Source organism: Cebidichthys violaceus, unplaced genomic scaffold, assembly GCF_023349555.1.
Source record: "Cebidichthys violaceus isolate CVI_PGR_0920_01 unplaced genomic scaffold, fCebVio1.0.p SCAF_21, whole genome shotgun sequence".
In the NCBI taxonomy this organism is placed as follows: domain Eukaryota; kingdom Metazoa; phylum Chordata; class Actinopteri; order Perciformes; family Stichaeidae; genus Cebidichthys; species Cebidichthys violaceus.
In genome coordinates, this window is record NW_027176384.1 from 5,717,883 (window position 1) to 5,736,780 (window position 18,898).

At 42.5% G+C, this 18,898-nt stretch overlaps 1 protein-coding gene across 6 annotated transcripts in view; it reads right to left on the minus strand.

The window, feature by feature from the left end:
• Nucleotides 1-18,898, minus strand: part of LOC137877260 (DENN domain-containing protein 5B-like) — a 78,349-nt gene that overhangs the window by 20,080 nt on the left and 39,371 nt on the right. For all 6 annotated transcript variants that reach the window (XM_068717052.1, XM_068717049.1, XM_068717048.1 and 3 more), the window contains 5 exons: nt 16,912-17,587; nt 9,291-9,478; nt 4,434-5,036; nt 2,888-3,119; nt 269-419 (listed from right to left, as the gene is read on the minus strand). In XM_068717052.1, the coding sequence (XP_068573153.1) occupies nt 269-419; nt 2,888-3,119; nt 4,434-5,036; nt 9,291-9,478; nt 16,912-17,587 (1,850 nt within the window). The remainder of the gene's footprint in view (nt 1-268; nt 420-2,887; nt 3,120-4,433; nt 5,037-9,290; nt 9,479-16,911; nt 17,588-18,898) is intronic.

Below are 18,898 nucleotides of genomic sequence, written 5' to 3' on the forward strand. Positions count from 1 at the left end.
GATGGAATTAGATCCTGTGTCAAAGCACACGTTCACTTTGAGTTATTTCCTTGCATAACGGTGCCCTTTGTATTGTAGATCTGACTGATTCAGTCCATTCTAAAATACAGCAAACAAAGTCAGATTTTTCACACCGTTCCCGAAGCATGACACATGAGTGTCATGCTTCGGGAATGGGAACAGTGTCAAAATCAGTCAGGTGTTGGTCTGAAGTGCTGACTTCATCTGCCGCTTTCGTGTGTGGATTTTAATCCCGATGTGGACTTACTTGTTACTGGTCGGCCCCGTGTTGAGCACATCAACCTGCAGTTTGGGGAAGAATCCCTGCTTGTATTTGCCCTGACCAATCTTCATGTCCAGCAGGTGCGGGTGGATGGCAGTGTGGTCGATCTTCATCAGCCGCTGCTCGATGGCCTGAGCTGTAGGGGGAGACACAATCCAACACTCACACAAACATTCATTTTTGATAGACTTCATCATCAGATCATAGTTACAGGGAGCACAACTGAATGTAGCTGAAGGAGGATTCTAGTTATAGTTACGGTATTGAAGGGAATTGGAGAATTGCATACACGTGGCATCACCAAAAAGTGGACCGCGGTCCGGACCCAGACTGAGTGACGGTTCTATCGGGATCCGTGACCAATGTTTGATAAATTCATGAATAAAGAGAATAACTCTTCACTGAGTGTTGTTTTGTTTTTGGTCACCGCTATAATTCGCAGGTGCTAATCCAGTTAATACAGTTAATAGCTTCACTCAATTGAGCCAATCAAATCGATTGGCCCATAGACAGTTGGCTAGAGGGAACATCTAGCCAACATCTGTGAGAGATGAAGCTACTTTCTGACTACAGACTCTTTTCTCTTTGGTTTAACCAAAGCAGCACAACACACCCCGACCATGTTTGTGCCGATCTACTGCAATGCCAAGTCTGGTTCCAGGCTCACCAGTGAGCTACATGTGGGCATGAGAAATTACACTAACTCCATTCAAGCCAAGATGCGGTGACTTCATTTCATCCATTTCTCTCCCTAGGAAAGGAAAATGTAAGAAACTTTTGCACTTTTATTTAATCTATCTAGATGAATCTTTTTTTATTTTTAACTTTAAATGTAGGCCATGAGTTTATTTATGGTAAACATAGCAATTTGTATTCTATGCAAGTGCCATACAAGGTCAATGTCTGTATGTTACTACTTCGGAAATTAAAAAGAAATATTGTTTAATGTCATATGGAAATGTACTTTGTTGATTGTATTTGATAGATGTAGGGGTGGGCTGTAAGACACAATTTAGACATTATGAGTTTCTGACCTTTTTCTTTGAATTTTAATGAAATACCCTTGGTGTACACCTGTTTTTACACATCAGGGTCAGTTTCCTCTACTGACATGAGATGGTGAGTCTTACCAGACTTTTAAATACACTTGTTTTAAGTCCTCTGGGACTCTGGAGGAGCTTTGTCAAGTCTGAAATAATGCTGAACAGGAATATGAAAAGGAACAATTAAGTTTAGTGGTAATTTTACAGTCCATGTAATCACAGAAAGTCAACACAGAGAAAATCTAATGCATAATTCCATTTGCAGTAACTTGGGTCTTATTTATGTCTCTTGTTTTAAAATCAGTTACTGTGATGATGATATAATATTGTACTCAACAAACATAATTACTGAGATCAGAGCACACTGCAACATCACTAACCCTTTCACATGGTAAAAACGATTAACCAAACTTGTTCCTGGTTCTGAGCTTATGTTGCACTGCATGCTTGAACATTGAACCAGTTTTGTGTGTGACTGAACCCAGACAGGAGCTGCAGTATCAATCTCAGTTCTGGAGTGAGCAGCGAGCGAGGGCACCAGAGCGAGTCTTCCACAGGCGAAGGCAGGCGGCCTATTGTCTGAGTGATTGGCTACCTGCACGCACCATTGCCCCCAAATGACCTCGCCATCTGCGATTAAAGCTCAACATCGCTCGGCCATTAGCATGAAACAGTGTGGGTTTGTTGAGCTTTAATTGCAGATGGCAATGAAAAGCTCAACATCAACGTGTGTGATCATTTGAGCAGAGCCAAACTTAAAGCTGATACAATCACTGTCTGCTCTACAGTCATAAATAGCTACAGACAGCTGTGTTTTCAATCGTCTGTCATCTGTCTGATATATCAAACATATCATTATATAACAGCTTATAAAAGTGTTTCACTATTAATTCATACCATTCCATAATATAAAATTATGTCATTTTGTGTTCATTAGAGTTTATGGTAGGGTAATGGCATAGATTCCCTGTTGGCCTCCACTACCCTGAGTCAGTCCCGAGTCAGACCTCCTGCCTCACTCTGCACATTCAGCACCAATTAAAGGCTTAACAGAGGGAAAACACACGCAGCACTAACTTAGAAATTACAGGCCTGAGCAATCACTCTAGCAGTAAGACGGTGTCAGAGAGAGAGTGTGCTTGTGCTTATGTGTGTGAGAGAGAGACAGAGATTGATGGAGTGTTTGCTGTGTCGGGTTGTAGAGAGGTGATGTTTTTTCTGGCCACTGGCAAGAGCTACGCTAAAATGAGAGACGAGAGGGGGAGGAGGAACGGAGGAGGAGACAGGGAGATAGAAGACAAGTGTTTGTGTGTGTGTTTTTAAATTGCATGGCGCAGTGCAATCCTGTCTGACCTTGGCTAATGGAAGACTGGCACGCTTTGAAGGACGGACAGACATGTGCAGCACGCTGATGAGTGAGGTCTTTACCTGCTGCCGATTCAAACCACTACCATCCTGATTGATAGGTCCCTCCAACCACTTTTGTTACAGTTCTAATCATGTTTCATGTTTAATCAAGTGAAGTAAAAACCTCACTCGCATCTCTTCCTGCTGAGCTTACCGGACTCCTTGAGGATGGAGCACCTCTGGTAGCTGGAGGACCGGAGGCTGGGAGCACGAACATTGTAGAGGCGGGCCTTGTCGATGCGGCCGTCGAAGACGCGGAGCAGGGGCTCCTTGTCCTCCCACTGGGACATGATCTTGTTGTCGATGAAGGTGGCGAACATCTGCGTCTCAATGAAGTGGGAGAGGAAGGGGAGGTAGGGCTCTGGCTGGTCGGACAGGAACGAGGCCTGGAGGAGAAATGTATATACATTCAGGCAAATTAAAGACAAGAACAAAAAGGATGTACCGCTGATTCAATAATTGTGATCACCTGTTTGCTCCTATAGACAAATACAGGAAGTTTGGAGTGTGAATGAAGAATTGGCAACACTGGGCAGAGTTTTTAGGTTGGATAATTTTTTTAAATCTAGCATACTCTTGGTTTACAAAGTTTACTTCTTAAAGGCAGGGTTAGTAATCTTGAATAACTATTCCTTTAAAAAGTAAACTTTATTAATTTCTTGTAATCACTCATTTTAAACATCAATATAGTCAGCAACAGAGATGTTCATACAGTGTGGTTCACTTAGTTAACAGGATTACAACCCATCAAATCACTTAATGCCACTCATTCAACTGTTTGTAATATGTTAATGAGACAAATGAAATTGTGTGTTGGACTGTATTGAAACGCAGTGTGGTCGATAACAGGGCTGTCCTTCCCACTGCTGTGGCCGGGATGTACAGTTTTGCAGGCGTATGCCATTTTTTACTGGTAAATCCAGTTTTAAAATTCAATTTAATGTGGATGAAGTCTAAGAACCAGCAGGCAGTGGATGTGCTAGTATAAAATATAAAATATTTTAAAAAGTAAGAGTGCTCTGATGGATCTGCCACCGACCGTTATCGGTTGATATTCGTTCAAAATAGTTTGACCGGTGGTCTTTGTAAAGACCAATTAGAAGAACCACAAAACATAGTGGGACAATTTCTCTATATACTTCACAGGAGTTGTGAGACGTGTCTCTAAAGCCCCTTTTACCCTCGCTGTTCTGTACAAAAGGTAAGGACACATAATGGGAGAGGGGGCATGCAACGTTATTGCTCCGCTGCTAAGCCGGCAGTGGAGGTAGTCACAGAGCTGAATTAACGTCTGTGTAAAAGGGATCACCAGCATAGCAGGACTACACACACACTAAACAAAGAAGTGGTTGTGTTATACATCACAACTTCTGCAAAGTCGATGTAATGTGGGATCTACTTTACAGCAGTATAGTGGGATCTCTGGATAAAAGAGGCTAATGAGAGAGAGTGGAATATGTTTTACATATTGCCTGACAGCAAATAAACTGTTTCATGGTACTTCCTCATCTCTTAATTTGAAAAAAATCCACCATGATGACTAGGCTTCAAGGCTTCAAATAGACCCTGTGATCTGTGATCGGTATTGGCTGACATGCTTCCTGCAATAGGTTAACAGCCCCAAAAATCGTGATCTGAGCATCCTTAAAAAACACACCTAGTACAGAAAGAAGTGATTTTTTGTGTGCAGATTTAGTCACCTTATCAAAGTTGTGCATCTGCTCCCTGTTGGTGAGCCAGGACTCCAGGTCCGGGGCACTCTGGATGACGAAGGCTTCATAGTCGGCAAACATGGTAGTGAAGCGGCTGGCGAACACTTCCCGCAGCTGGACGTTCAGCTTGGCGTTCCTCAGCTCCTCCTCTTCTGCGGCCGTCTGGCCCCCTTGCCCCTCGGTGCCCTGAGCTCTCACCCCGGCCCTCAGGGCGTCCACGCGGGCCACCGTCACCCCGGTGCGCTTGGTGAGCGCCTGCAGTCTCTCCAGGGTGGCGTTCCCCTGCAGCAGCTCCAGCACGGCCAGCTCGTCCCCTGCAAGGTTGCCGTTGCGCCCGTCGTCCTCCAGCTGCCGCAGAGAGACGGTCTTGCGCTCCCTAGCTGGGGTGGAGGGGGTGCTGCCAGGAGCGCTGCCTGGAGCGCTGCCGGGACTGGCACGGGTCCGCAGTGGGGCCCCCGTGTTGGCGGTGATGCCGAAGCTGAGCAGCACCTCGCTGAGCTCCTGGATGAACTCGGTCTTGTTGGGGAACTGGGGAAAGTCCTCTGGAAGCTCGATGTAGTGGTTGTCAATATCCACAAAACACAGGTTGGCCTGGGACAGGGACACATTTTAATACTACAACAATTGAGCTCAGGAATAGATAATCATCCATATAAATTGATATTTGTCTGTGATGTCCACATCACAGACAAAACATGAAAAGATCCTTTGGGTGCCACTGACAGAAGGAGGAGGTGTAGAGTGAGGGTATTATCAGGAGTCATATTGAGGGCAAATCGGTTTTAGGAGGAATGACGGGGGCTGGGACATGTGGAGTACAGATAATGTAGGTCAGTGTGTGATTGATAATAGCGCATTGTCGGATATCAACCTAAATCTGACATAATGGAGTTAGCATCACACCCTCATATGGGATCAAAGTAAGACCTGATTATACTCTAAACCTCTCAAAACCACCCATGTGACGTACACATGCCAGAGAACACAGATAGAGAGTGATAGAAAACCTCCAGATGGAAACCTGAAGGTTGGACCCCTGTGCGTGGTGTGTTCAAGTGCTGGTGGGATCTCCAACAACCATATATGGGCTGGCCATAAAATTGCAATGCAATAAGGTGCTGCAAGGATGATGTATTTTGAAGGGGCCAACCCAGAAGTTAGCATCACACTTATTCCCTTGAGAAAAAGACAATGGGATTTTTACATTGGATTCTGGATTATTGCGAAAAATTAAATCTGTGTGGCAAACAAACATTTATGATACTGAAAAATTTTGTTCAGCAAGATATTTTATGAATTCTGAAGCGTAAATGCAATCAACATAAGTAATTATCTAAAAGTTGGAAATAAAGGAACTACATCATGGTCACATGATTTCACGTCATCACCGCTAGGCTAAAGGAGGACCAGTGTTCTCTCGTTATATTTAGACACTTGTTAGTAACCGCCTTTTTTAAGACAAGTAAAAGCTTCTAAATTCACCTGAGGGGTATTAACCGACTTATTTTATCTCGTAGAAGAAAACGTGACAGTCTCTGTAACTTGTGTCAACCACAAACATATCCTATGTAAAGACTGTGGTTGTTCAGCCACCACTAGATGTTGGAGGAAACATTCAAAAACATGCAACAAAAACTCAAGCAGGAGCAGCTTGGTAGTCAAGGTTAGGGTTAGCGGTTAGAGCGCTTGCCTTATCGATAAATCCTTGGGCAAAACACTTAACCCCATATTAGTTAGGTTAGTTAGTCCTGATGGATAGGTGGCACCTTGCATGGTAGCCCCAGCCGTCAGTGTATGAATGGGTGTGAATGGGTGAATGATCACATGTATCGTTACAGCGCTTTGAGTGATCCCAGGTTCAATTCCAGCCTTGGTTGCATTTCATACCCGCCTTCCCGGCTTCCGCTCTGCCTCTACTCTGTCAAATAAAGGCTAAAATGCCCAAAAAAAAAAAAAAGTCAAACAAACTCTGCATATCAGAAGCCTTTTTGTCTCTAGAAACATTGCCCTAGTTTGAATCTAAAGCCCACTAGGAATAATTGCATACGCACAATGAGAGAAAAGAGGAGAAAAATGTGATGATAACAGTGCCACATAATCTTCTCTGCAATGAAAACATACATACATACACATGAGGTCAAAAAAAAGAAGACAGGGTTCAGAAGGACAAACATTGTCTGGCATTAATTCCACAATTACATCCGCAGTTCCCTCTCTGCTTCTTTCCTCATCAGCCCATTTCTAGGTCACAGCCACTTCAAAAGATCATTCAGCAACACAGGGAGATCCGCCAGTCTGAGTGGGCTTTGGGGAGGTGGGGAGGGGAGATCCCGGTGTGCGGGAGGAGGAGGAGGAGGAGAAAGAGGAGGAGGAGGAGGAGGAGAAGGAGGAGGAGGAGGAGAAGCACGATGGGCCTTGTGGGTGCTCCTGTGCTGGCTGGGATAATTAGCATCCATACGGAATGTGCCAGATTAACGAGCGCCGGGAGTCAGGAGGGATGTGAGTGAAGCCGGAAGCCTGGATGTTCCGCTTTGTTAAGGCCTTATCTCGCTTTGACACATGAACACACACACACACACGCACGCACGCACGCACGCACGCACGCACGCACGCACTATAATTAACCGTAACCCTGCATCGGGCACAATATTGGTTTAGATCCAGTCACAACCTCACTGTCTGACAAGTGTGGAAATAAAGAATGAAGAAAAGAGAGATTGAAATCCACTTCGCCTTAAGGTGTATTTGTAGATGAACAATAGGTAATTCCCTGTCCCTGTGTGTATATTTTTTTTTTTTTTTTTTTTTTACAATTTCCTGTCTGTCTGAACCGGAGCCTGGTAGTCTGTTGTTCAGTGTTGGCCTTGGACAGTGTATTGTCAGCAGTAAGTGCTGACTGCAAACTGCTGCAGCTTGTGTATGCACAGTCAGTTCAAAACAAGTATGTCTTATATGTTCAGAGACCGTGATGATTATTAAAAGCAGTAATGTGAAGCGCCACTACGAGACAAAGCATAACTCTTTTTAGCAAACGTACCCACTCACATCTGAAATGAAGGCACAGAAAATAAACCTAAGAGCCCAATATGATTGATCCATTAGAATCCTAACACATGAATTCACTGCCCAAAAATGCTGTAAACAGAGAAGGGAATAAGGCTGAAACAAGTGGTTTCAACAACCACAGATTTAAATAATGAGAAAAATATAATATTGTGGCTTTTTTGAGTGACATCACGTCACACCTGATTAAACTGCATTTTATCTAGTTAAAGTAAGTCATTTTTCAAAAGCTTTCTGTTATGTAATTTATTCTTTAATCCAGCCCTTATTTTACTTAAAACGAGAGAAGAACATTTATTTATTATTAGAGTATGTATTATTTATAATTCATCCAGTTCAATTTGAAATCTGACAATAAATATTGTTTAGATATTTTTAAATTTAACTTTTTTATTTGATTTGACAGTCAGTTGTTAACTACATTCAGACGCTAATACTGTTAGGCTATTTCAATATATATGAGACTAAACCATAGTGAAAGTTAGCCATTATTGTGATGGACCTTTGCATGATGAAATTCTCTCTAAATGGACCTGTTGAATTTTAATTGAATACCCCTGCTCTATCAGCTGATTGGGGGCGTTCATTTTAAAGTAACCAACCAGATTCTGCACAGTTTCCTTAAGCCAATCACATTGTAGCTGTCAAACTTTAAAAGTTAAAGTTCTCCTCTCTGCTGCTGTCAGTTGTCATCTCAGCTCAAATCAGATGTGACCCTCCTCCACCCCAGTCACCTCCAGTCAACATCACAGTCACGCTCATCATCATCTTCATCACCACCACCACCAGTGTCTGGACTCCAGGGGGAATCATGTGTAATACATGATTGTTAAATTCTAATTAAGTATCTCCTGATTGAAATGATTACTAACCAGAATATCTCTAATAGGCCTAAGTATCTGATATGTTGATCAAGCAGAACCTTTGATTAATCCTGGGCTGTGTTTTTATGTTGAGGGTCTTTTATTTCCTTTAAATGAATAAATTGCAAATGCTGTACATAAAGGGCAACTGGAACACAATGTCTGAAGATATGTCAGGCACTGCAGTATTTTAGATATAAGGGTGTATTTGATTGTTACCTATTTAAAGAGCTGCAACTGATCGACAGAAGGGTGGTTGGCAGCTGTTTTGATGGTCGATTGATCGTTGAAGTGGTTTTCTAAAGCAGATATGTCAGAGGGTTCTGTTTTTGGCTTCCTGAATGTGAAGATATCCTGCTTTTCTCTGTTTTGTATCATGTTGAACTGAACATCTTTAGTTTTTGGACTGACAAAGCAAGACATTTGGGGACGTCGCCTTGGACTAGAAACTGGGACAGACATTTTTTTACCATTTTCTGACATTTTGTGGACCGACAGATTGATAGAGGGTGATCTGCAGATATTCAATAGCAAAAATAACCGATAGTTGAAGCCCTATTTACTTTATTCATTTTTATAGTATTATTATCTTTTCCCTAATTATTTACTATTATTATTACTATCACTACTATTGTTAGTCTTATTACTTTTTCTTTTTCTGTATGTGTACATCTGATTTCTTTCTGTGATCTGTGTGACCCTGGGTGAGAGAATGTAGCAGTGGGAGGGTGATGGAGGAGTGAGCGGTGATAACAGACTGTAGATATATCTACGTACATGCCAAGATCACTATACTATAATATCAATACAAAATTTCTAAAATAACAGAAACACTAGCCTTTCTTGAACCGCGGAGAAAGCCCAACCCGAAGGTTCACACGAGGCCTGGAGTTAACAACGCATAAGGTCGGCTGTGTACCTCCTGAGGAAGCTCCAGCTTGGAGCGGTCCGCGCCCTCTTTGGACTGCAGACCCATCAGGTAGGGAACAGGAGCGTCCAGGAAGTGGAGGAGAGAGGCTGGCAGAATGGGAACATAGACGTGTTGCCACTGGAACGGAAACAGCAGGGTGGTGATGCCCTCGGCCACGGTCATCAACCGCTGGTAGTCTGAGAGAAGGAGAAAGGATCATAGGAATATAAGGGGACAATCTACAAGCTCTCTATGGTTTATTCTTGTAGGATGTAGGAACACAAATCTGACAGAACATGTAGGGAAGAAGCACTTTATCCCTGTGCTCCAGCCCGGGGAAAGAATAGGTAATCGTACATTTTAATGGTAGTTTCTGTGGTTTCAAAGCTGCACAGCCTGACTGATTAAAGATTAACATTTTCATCTTAGATGTGAAATATTAATGTCATTCCATGTTTACTAAACTTCCTAGAGATCAGCTGTTAATTGCCTCTTTGTTGCTCTTGCTCGTGTTACTTTTACATTTACCACAAACAACAAAAAGAAAATAAGTTATTTATCATTTATGTATTAGTTTTATTGTTTCTATTATGTTGTTTAATTCAAGATCGCTACTGAAGATGCAAACCTTAAAAACAAAATAAAACAAAAAATTCACATATATACTTACTTAAAAAAAAAATTAAATAAATTTCCTAAAAACCTAAAATCTGGTCACTATAGTTTCTATTAAACGTTACTCAAACAGGAGGAAATAGTGCATTTGTTGGGGACTATTTCAGGCAGCGAATTAATCCACATTTGGTGCTCCAGTGAGTATTTCTGGCAGCAGGACGGTGTTTGTGGGATTGAGTCAAATAAACTACAGTGTGTGTGTTCATGGTGATGAAGCTAACATGTCAACAGTGTAGCTCATTGATAAAAAAAAAGAAGATAATTAGTGGGATAAATGGTTTGGCTCTGCAAATGGGATTCGCTGACAAGAAAGCAATCAAAGAACTTCACCGTAATTTAAATACAAGATGTACTGAAAATGATTTTACAATTACAAAGGAAGTCATTCCTTTGTAATTGTAAAATCATTTTAAATGGAGCATGTAAAGTAAGCAATAATTCAAATTCAGATTACTACATAAAGGTAATTTTACATAGTATATAAAAGTAAGTTGGTTACGCATTTTCAATAAACTCTTTCGAGCATGTGAAGATGAATTTATTGCATTACGCAGAGTCTCGAACTGAGTAGAGGGAGTAGGGGAGAAAGAGTAAGAGGTTTATGAAATACATATAGACAGAGTCTATATTGACAAGAGAGATTTTAATCAAGTGATTCAAATTGAATCTGAGAGTGAGTTTAGGGTTAAACATAGGAGGAATTACATTCTGATGGATTTGTTTCAATCACATCTTCACGTGTGCGAGAGAGAGAGAGAGAGAGAGAGAGAGAGAGAGAGAGAGAGAGAGAGAGAGAATTGCCTTTGTCCCCTAAAACAGATTAAGGCTGGCTTTTGTATTGACCTCAGCAGCAGTTTCATCAGATGTTATTGTGATGGCCAGAGTGAAAAGCCTGCACGACCTCGAGGAAAAAAAAAGAAAAAAAAAAAAAGAATAAGTGGAATAAAACATGATGGGAATTATGCTCCCTCCCCCTTCTTTCATTCCGTCTAGTTTAGTGTCCTCCTATCTGTACATGCACATATGGAATCTGTGAGAATGTGTGTGTAAGTATGTGTCTTTTAGACATGCACTGACTTTGTATGAACAGTAGCTCTTATGATACAGATGCTAGTAAAGTGGGTAAAATACTTCAGAAATGTCTCCATGCTAACAAGATAAGGCTCAAAAATGCAAACACAAACTGTCAACACATTTCCTTTTTCCCTCCGCTTTGGCTGAACCGAGGATTCCTTTGCTTCTTGTCACTTCTTGTACCTAGGTACTTTCATTTGGTACTGGACAAAAAAATTATTACAACTTCAAATGTTTCCATGCTGAAATCTTTTCCTGATGATCAAATACTCCAAATCGTGGATGCAAAAAACACAGTTGCAGTTTGACTTCAGGGTGTGTTACCTTTGACCTTCCTCTAATTGAACCTGTGCAGTTCTGCTGATGAGCAACCACACTCTGTCCTTCCCACTGTAACAGACGGCCCACGAAGGAGTCTGAATAATGGATGAGTGGAAACCAACACAAAAGCACACATCGGTAGGACTACTTCTACATTCAGGGCTCTACCCTCTTCTCTTATTTTAGCCATGCTAGTGGTGCGGTACTGTGGAAATTGTTCACCACTTGGGTCCAGAGTGAAGTATCTCAACTACTGGATGGAACACCATGACGTGTTGTACAGACAGTCATGTTAAGGATGAACTTGTCTTCCTGGTTGTATCTAACAATCTCTATCTGTCTGTCGGTCTGTCCCCGTATCCTTCTCATACCTCAAGAACTCTTCATCTCATCTACTTCGCACTTGGCGGATGTACTTATGGGGACGCAAGGACGTGCAGTATTGGAGTTGGTGCAATTTGGACACGCGACAGGTTCAATATTAACAAGTCTTAATAAACAAGCGAACAGTGCTCTGTGCAGCAGCGGGGACGGGGCTTCAGGGCCCTGCGGACTGAGTCGAGAATGCTGTCCACAGCGGAGGAGTCGACGGGTGATGAGCGGTTCTCTAGAACTTCAGAGGGTCCGAGCAATTGGTCCACTGCTAACGGCCAAGTCTCCAGTGGGCACTGACCTAATACTACCAATGTGCTAATGCAGCAAATAGGTTTTTGAAAGACACCTAACGCTGCTTGGATTACGTTTGACTGAAAATATTGGCTTAGTGGTCAGATGCTCATACTGAACTTTCATTGACAACATACACCACCTGCTTGGTCGCTGACCTTATGATCCATCAGGTCAAAATTTCACTTCGTCCAATACTTTGGTTTATGACAAAATACCTGCAGAACGAATGACAAGCCCATCAGCTAACTTCCCATTTCTCTTGACCCACAGAACGTTACATTCATGCAACAAAGAAAGTAGAACCACCCCACAACCCTCAGCTTGTGTGTGTGTGTGTGTGTGTGTGTGTGTGTGTGTGTGTGTGTGTGTGTGTGTGTGTGTGTGTGTGTGTGTGTGTGTGTGTGTGCTGTATGTTCAAGTCTGTTTTTGCTTTCTGTCAAGTCTGAACAGGTTCAAAGGTTTCTCTCACACACACCCCTCTGTGGGAAAACACATTTTTCTTCCCCAGGGTGTTCCATTTGCTGGGTTGCCAAAGAAACTCCCTTTGAAATATGACAAGTTGCAAGCACCTGCGATAGGTGAGCAAGCATGTAATCATTTAAAAAGGGAACAAATCTGATATGGCAAAGCATAGCGCTGCAGAAAGCCCCGGCAGAGACAGGGCTCAGGGATGCTGAACAACAGGACAGGACATGTTGAGTCATTGTGAAACTGTAACAGTGCGTCAGGGACTGGTGAACACAGGCAGCTCAGTCTCACAAGGGAAGACGTGAGCAGTCTGTGGTGAACAGCATACATCAGGTGTTCTTCAAATGCAGAGATGGTACACTTCAGTTCTGCTGCACCATGATAATGCTGATATCACAAAAGAGTCAGATCATCACTTTGTGGAGGGACGATTGGAAATAAATCAAAATGAAAGGGACTTAGAGGAGCATCTCATCCCAGAGCAAATCAAAGAAACAAGAAATAATTTATTACACTGTGTGAAAACCTTGGTCAACCACTGGTCAACTGACCTGACAAGAGAGGTTAGTATAATTTGAGCAGAATGTACATTAAAGGGTAGGTTCACCCCAATCCAATGGCCACCACCTCTACTAAAGGAAGTCCTGCAGGAACCCTCCTGGCTTTCCATCAGATTGTGGAATCTGGCTGCAGGGATCTGGTCCCATTCAACCACAAGAGCATTGCAGGCTCAGTATGGTCCACATGCCGTCTGCAACATTCATAATCATGTTCACACTTGCGTTCTTTTTACAATCAGGCTCACAATCCGGTCCTGAAAAGGGAAGCCAGTGCGGAATTTATTAAATGGCCATTACATTTAGTAAATTATAGTTCCATTTAGAGTAAAATAGATCATAAAGCAGGGTATGCTTTAGGGCGGGGCTGCATTGTGATTGACAGGTCGCTACCACGGCGTACCACGGTCTGGTAGTTGTCTGTGTTTTTGTCTTATAACTTTAACCCTTTCACATTTTTTCTTTGGATCATGAAAGTTAATTGGAACATTTTGGTCGCCTAAAAATGTCTTATTGTTGCTGCTTGCCAAAAAAAAGATGGCGGCGGGCAAAAATGGAGCTGCGATGGCTTATTTTGTTCTGAAGGCCTGGAGGCTTGGCTCTCATTTGGTGTTCCAGAACATCCGAAGTTGGATGGGGCTGAGGTGAGGTGCAGGCCAGTCAAGTTCTACCACACCCAACTGGGAAAACCGTTTATCTATGGATCTAGTTTCGTGCTCAGGGACATCCTCATGTTGAAACAGGAAAGAGACAATAGCAAACAAAGTTGAAAGCACACTATTGTCTTAATATCAATACATGGTCCAGCATGAAGTTTTCTCTCTATCAAAACTGAGGGGCGCAACCCAAAGCATGAAAAACATACCATATGCTTTGGGCCAAATACTGTACAAGTGGTGGTAAGTAAGACATTTTGGTTTTACATAATTTGGGTGAAAACCTACTTTAAATGAAAGCAGCTTCTATTAGCATTTACACACTAGTTGTATGGCAGCCAGGAATGTAAATTAACTACACTGATTACCACACAATGATATTCCTGCATGCACCACCCCCAGCCCCCCACCGTACCCCATAATTGGAGGAGTACCTTGCCTGTTACTTTCTATCCCTGTCACAACCGATAAGTGTGTGAGGACAGGTAGGGGGGCTGATGATGCCTCTATCTGTCATGGTGTAACTGCTTGTTGATTGATTAGACGCAGCGTGGGAACATATGGTTATGACAGCTTCTCATTTCCCCTAAACTGAACCATTCCATCTCCTGCCTCCAGCCAAATGACGCTCCGTGAATTTTTTTTTTCTTCCTTCGTTACCAAAAATAAATTATTATTTTGTTATCTTTTTTTGCTTCAAATATCCTTAAATTTAGCACATATACAGTCCAAACTCATGAGACGTCTGACCTGTTTCTTTCAATATGACATTTTGGAGCTATGTGATCATTACTGTAGTTTTTTCTCTGTCCAAACATCATCCAAACAGTCTGTGCGGGTGGATGGATGTTCACCTGATGCAGCGTTTTGTTGGTCACCATTTTTCTAGCTATTCAGAGTTGATGCTAACCACAATATGTCTGTATTTTGGGCTGTACACTTTCAGTTACACAAGCTTTAATTCTGAGCCAAGATGAGAAGGTTGATATCAATCTCATGTCTGAAAGATGACATTCAACAAAGGTCGAAAGGCTGGAATCAAACCGATGATGCGATTGTATAGCATGCGCTGTAACCACTTGGTTACCAAGGCACTCCGTGATGATTTTGCTTCAAGGATCTATTAAATTAAATTCAATATATTTTGTATAGCCCACAATCCCAAATTTGTCTCAGAGGGCTTACTGTAGGTAATACACAGACTATAGATTAGTATTTCATAAAACCTGGTTTAAAAAAAAAGTACCCCTTTAAGGATAAATATAAGTTACTTTTACAATAATTTTCCCCTAAACTCATAAATGTTTGAGTCTCTTTCCAAGCAAACTATTTACTAACAGCTCTGTTCAGAATGTCTCTATATAGAACAAACAATATAGCTATATGGAACAAATGAATGCTACTGTTGTAAACAAAAAGACTACAAGCATCATTTTCACTAGTGAATTCCTATTGGAATGTGTCCATTTGAACTTCTTCTTAAATAAAAACTTATAGCATCATCAAACTCACAAGTGTGTGGGCTAGAAGATCATAATAGGTTACAAAGCTTATAGTGGCCTGCTGTAAGTCACCTGATCCTTGCCTTGCATGTCAAAGCACTCACTTCATAGTCTCCCAGGTCCAGAAGTTTGGAGCCTTTTCAGATGCCAAAAGTTTGCACTGTTGTTTGTCATACTATGACATTACAATAATACTATGATCGGTATTCTGCATCAGAACTCCATTAACCCTAACCCTAACCCTAATTTAACAGACATAGTTCAGAAGGATATACGGCTACATGTCCTGATTTAGACTGATGCTGAGTTAGCTCACCCATTTCAAAGAGCAGCAGTGTGATTTCACTTGTACACCTCTTGCAATGGGTCTGCACCACAGGAACGGGCCCACATACTGTATGCATGCTGCAGACTCCTGTAGATGCATGGTTGTATTTTGGGGTTGAAGATTTCTGTGTGCATGCAGACCTTTTTCTATTTCCATGACTCATCCGGCACAGAAGCTAAACAAACAGAGAATGTTACAGAGTGCTTTGCAGAGCAGACCGGAGCAGTGAAACCGAGAGAGAGTTGGATGGACGGGATGTAGGACGAAAGCTGATCTCAGTCCGCAGAGTAGTTCAGAGTAGCTGGGTTTTATGTGAGGTCACCCGACGGTGCCTCACTGTAGCTGTGAATAATGGATGAAGGGAAACCTAGCTCTGCACAGTTCACCTCATGTGTAGCTGACGATTATTAAAGGCCATTTTCTCTTTTGTCTCTGAGCCACCAAGTTTTAACAGAACACTAGGTATAAGTTTCTCTAGCCTCACAGCCTGCCATTAAGTTTCAACAAAAAAGTCAAAACAGCCACCCACTCCCACTTGCATGAAATTCTCTCTTATATCTTGTCTTCATCAGAAGTTTGTGTTGGAAATTTCCTCTTCAGCAGATTGCCCTGCCCTGCCAAAGGAGTGGTTTGATTGAAATGAATGAAGAATCTATTGTTTTTGGACTCGGTGCTACTGATGGGCTACTGTAGTTCTCTCAACCTAACCCCTAATCCTAAAAATACTAGAGACCGTGTAACCCCTAACCCTAAAAATACTAGAGACCGTGTAACCCATAACCCTAAAAATACTAGAGACCGTGTAACCCATAACCCTAAAAATACTAGAGACCGTCTTCCGGCGTCCTTGCGCCCTTGTTAGAAAGATTTATAATGCAACATGAAATATGTTGAAATGAATTCACTTGCTTGCTTGCAAGTCTAGTTTTTCTTTTTGACACTAAGTGGGCGGACCCAGTCACCATTGTATCACTACATCTAATTGGTTACAATCCTCGTCTTTGAAACGGACGGATATCACTCTGACACAGATGCTAGGATATAGAGGTGGTTTTCAGATTGCACTACATCTCAGAGGATAAATAATGTACTGTACTGACACTACAAACAGACAATGATCTTATAGAATATGATGCATTGCTATAGATGATCTACTATTAAAATCTAAGCAATGTAATATGTATGTAGTTATAGAAGATAATTTGGTAACTTACTCCAGATCAAAAGGAAAAAAAAGTGAATTAAAAGTAATTAACATATTCAAATCCCAGTTGCCATTGTGTGTGTTTGCAAGTGTGTGTCTGTGTGTTTGTGTACCAAAACGCCTGACTGTGCTAAGATAAGTGTGATATGCTGACTTTAATCACAAGTTGTCCTTACCACCAGAGTAGAGGAGGATCTGCATCTCCAGCAGGGTGCAGGTGAACACCTGGACCAGGTTCTCCACTCCCAGCAGACTGAAGGCCTCGGCGAGGGGGAAGTCGGCCAGCTGCAGCTCCCCCAGGCCGGGCCTCTGGCACACGATGGGCTCGTACACGCCGTGGAACTTGAGCGAGCGTCCCGGAGCTGGGAGCGGCACCTCGTACAGGATGTTGTGAACGTAGCTCTCCAGCGGCAGCGGGGGGGCGGTGGCGGACGTCACGGCCCTGTGCAGCTGTGACAGGAAGCGCCGGCAGGCGTGCATGAAGGGCATGGGCACGATCAGGCACAGGGCCTTGGACACATAGAGGGTGTCCCGCGATGAGTCGTAGCCGCCCGCCCGCCGGGACGAGGAGATGGGGAGGTCGGCCTCGTCCAAACTGCTGGCCAGGGAGTCCATGCTGGAGGAGGAGGAGGAGGAGGAGGAAGGGGTGTTGGCAGTGGCACTCTGTGTGTTGTGCATCTGGTAGAGTGTCTGCATGGCGGAGCAGATCTGCGGGCTGGTCACCTCCTCGTAGAAGGTGTAGACGAACCCGTAGGTCCGAGAGCCGTCCTCCTTTGTGATGATGAAGGAGTGGAACTGCGGGTCGTGCTGGTCCGCTTGAGTCCTGAACGACAGGCCTTTAGGCATACACAGCTGCAGGGGAAAGGGAGAGGACAGGAGTCACTTCAACACAGGATATTGCCAATTATAGTTAAAAACACTATTTTCTTTACTTTTATGTTTTTGTTTGCTGTGGTTTATGTTAGCTCTTCTTCTGTGGGGTGAGAACTGTAGAAGCATGCATGGCTGTCTACCATATGGCCTTTTCTGATACTATCAAAGTTGCAATTTTTGAAAGTCTACACATAGTGGTTTTAAACTACAAATATTTTAAAGATAATTAGTGTTTAACAACTGAGAGTCATTACAAAGAGACAAATCCACACTTGAGTGAATACCTTAAGTGGATTGTTATCTTCGCCAGGAGATGAGTTTGGTTGAGTGTGTGTGTGCGTGTGTCTGTCTGTCGGTCCACGGCCAATCTTGAACTCACAACCTCTTTTGTTAGCGGTGATTCGTAATTTTTAAAAAACCCATTTTATTGATCGTTTTATAGCGTCACTGACTGCTGACTCCTCACTCATCTTAACCAGCCGGTCGGGGCTTCACTTGATTTATTACCTCAGTAAACATGAGTTTATGGTCTCAATCTCTAGTTTTAAGTCTTCTTCAATACAGCATGATGTTCATTTAGTAAATGATGGTCCATTTAGAGTCAAATAGACCATAAAGCAGGGTATGCTTTAGGGCAGGCTTACTGTGATTGACAGGTCACTGCCGTTACAAGAGCCTTATACGGCATATCTAAGTCACTCCTCCACATTCCAAATATGGTAACTATTGGTTGCAAAAAAACAACATGGTGACGACGAAATCACCAAACTCAAGACTTCAAAATGGCAGTCCACAAACCGATGAGTGACGGCACAATGACTACGTCCACTTCTTAAATAAAGTCTATGGTTGTAACAAACAACTGGATCACGTTTGATAATGAATGAAAAGTCTGACTAAACTAATCAGAGGAATTGTTGGAATCAATTTCTACAGTTAGGTATAGAGTAACAAATGAACTAATGAATATCACTATGAAACTTCCCCAGTATTACAGGTGCTCTGAAAATGAATGGTTAATCGTGGCATTTTTGTAATCTCACTCTGCCAACGAGGAACAAGACAAAACTCTCTGGCAGTATCGTCACACTGTTAATTCTCAGAGCGTGGTGCAAGCGGTTCTCTCTCTTTATACATTGGCTTGGTCATCCCCCTCTTGTTGCTTCTTTTAGTGAGTATCTTTAGTGAATGTCTTTGTTCAAAACAAGGAGGGTTCATTAGCCAATAATTCATTCAGTCAGCAGAGGGATTTCTGTTCCAATACATGTTATGTCTCTTGATGAAGTAGCT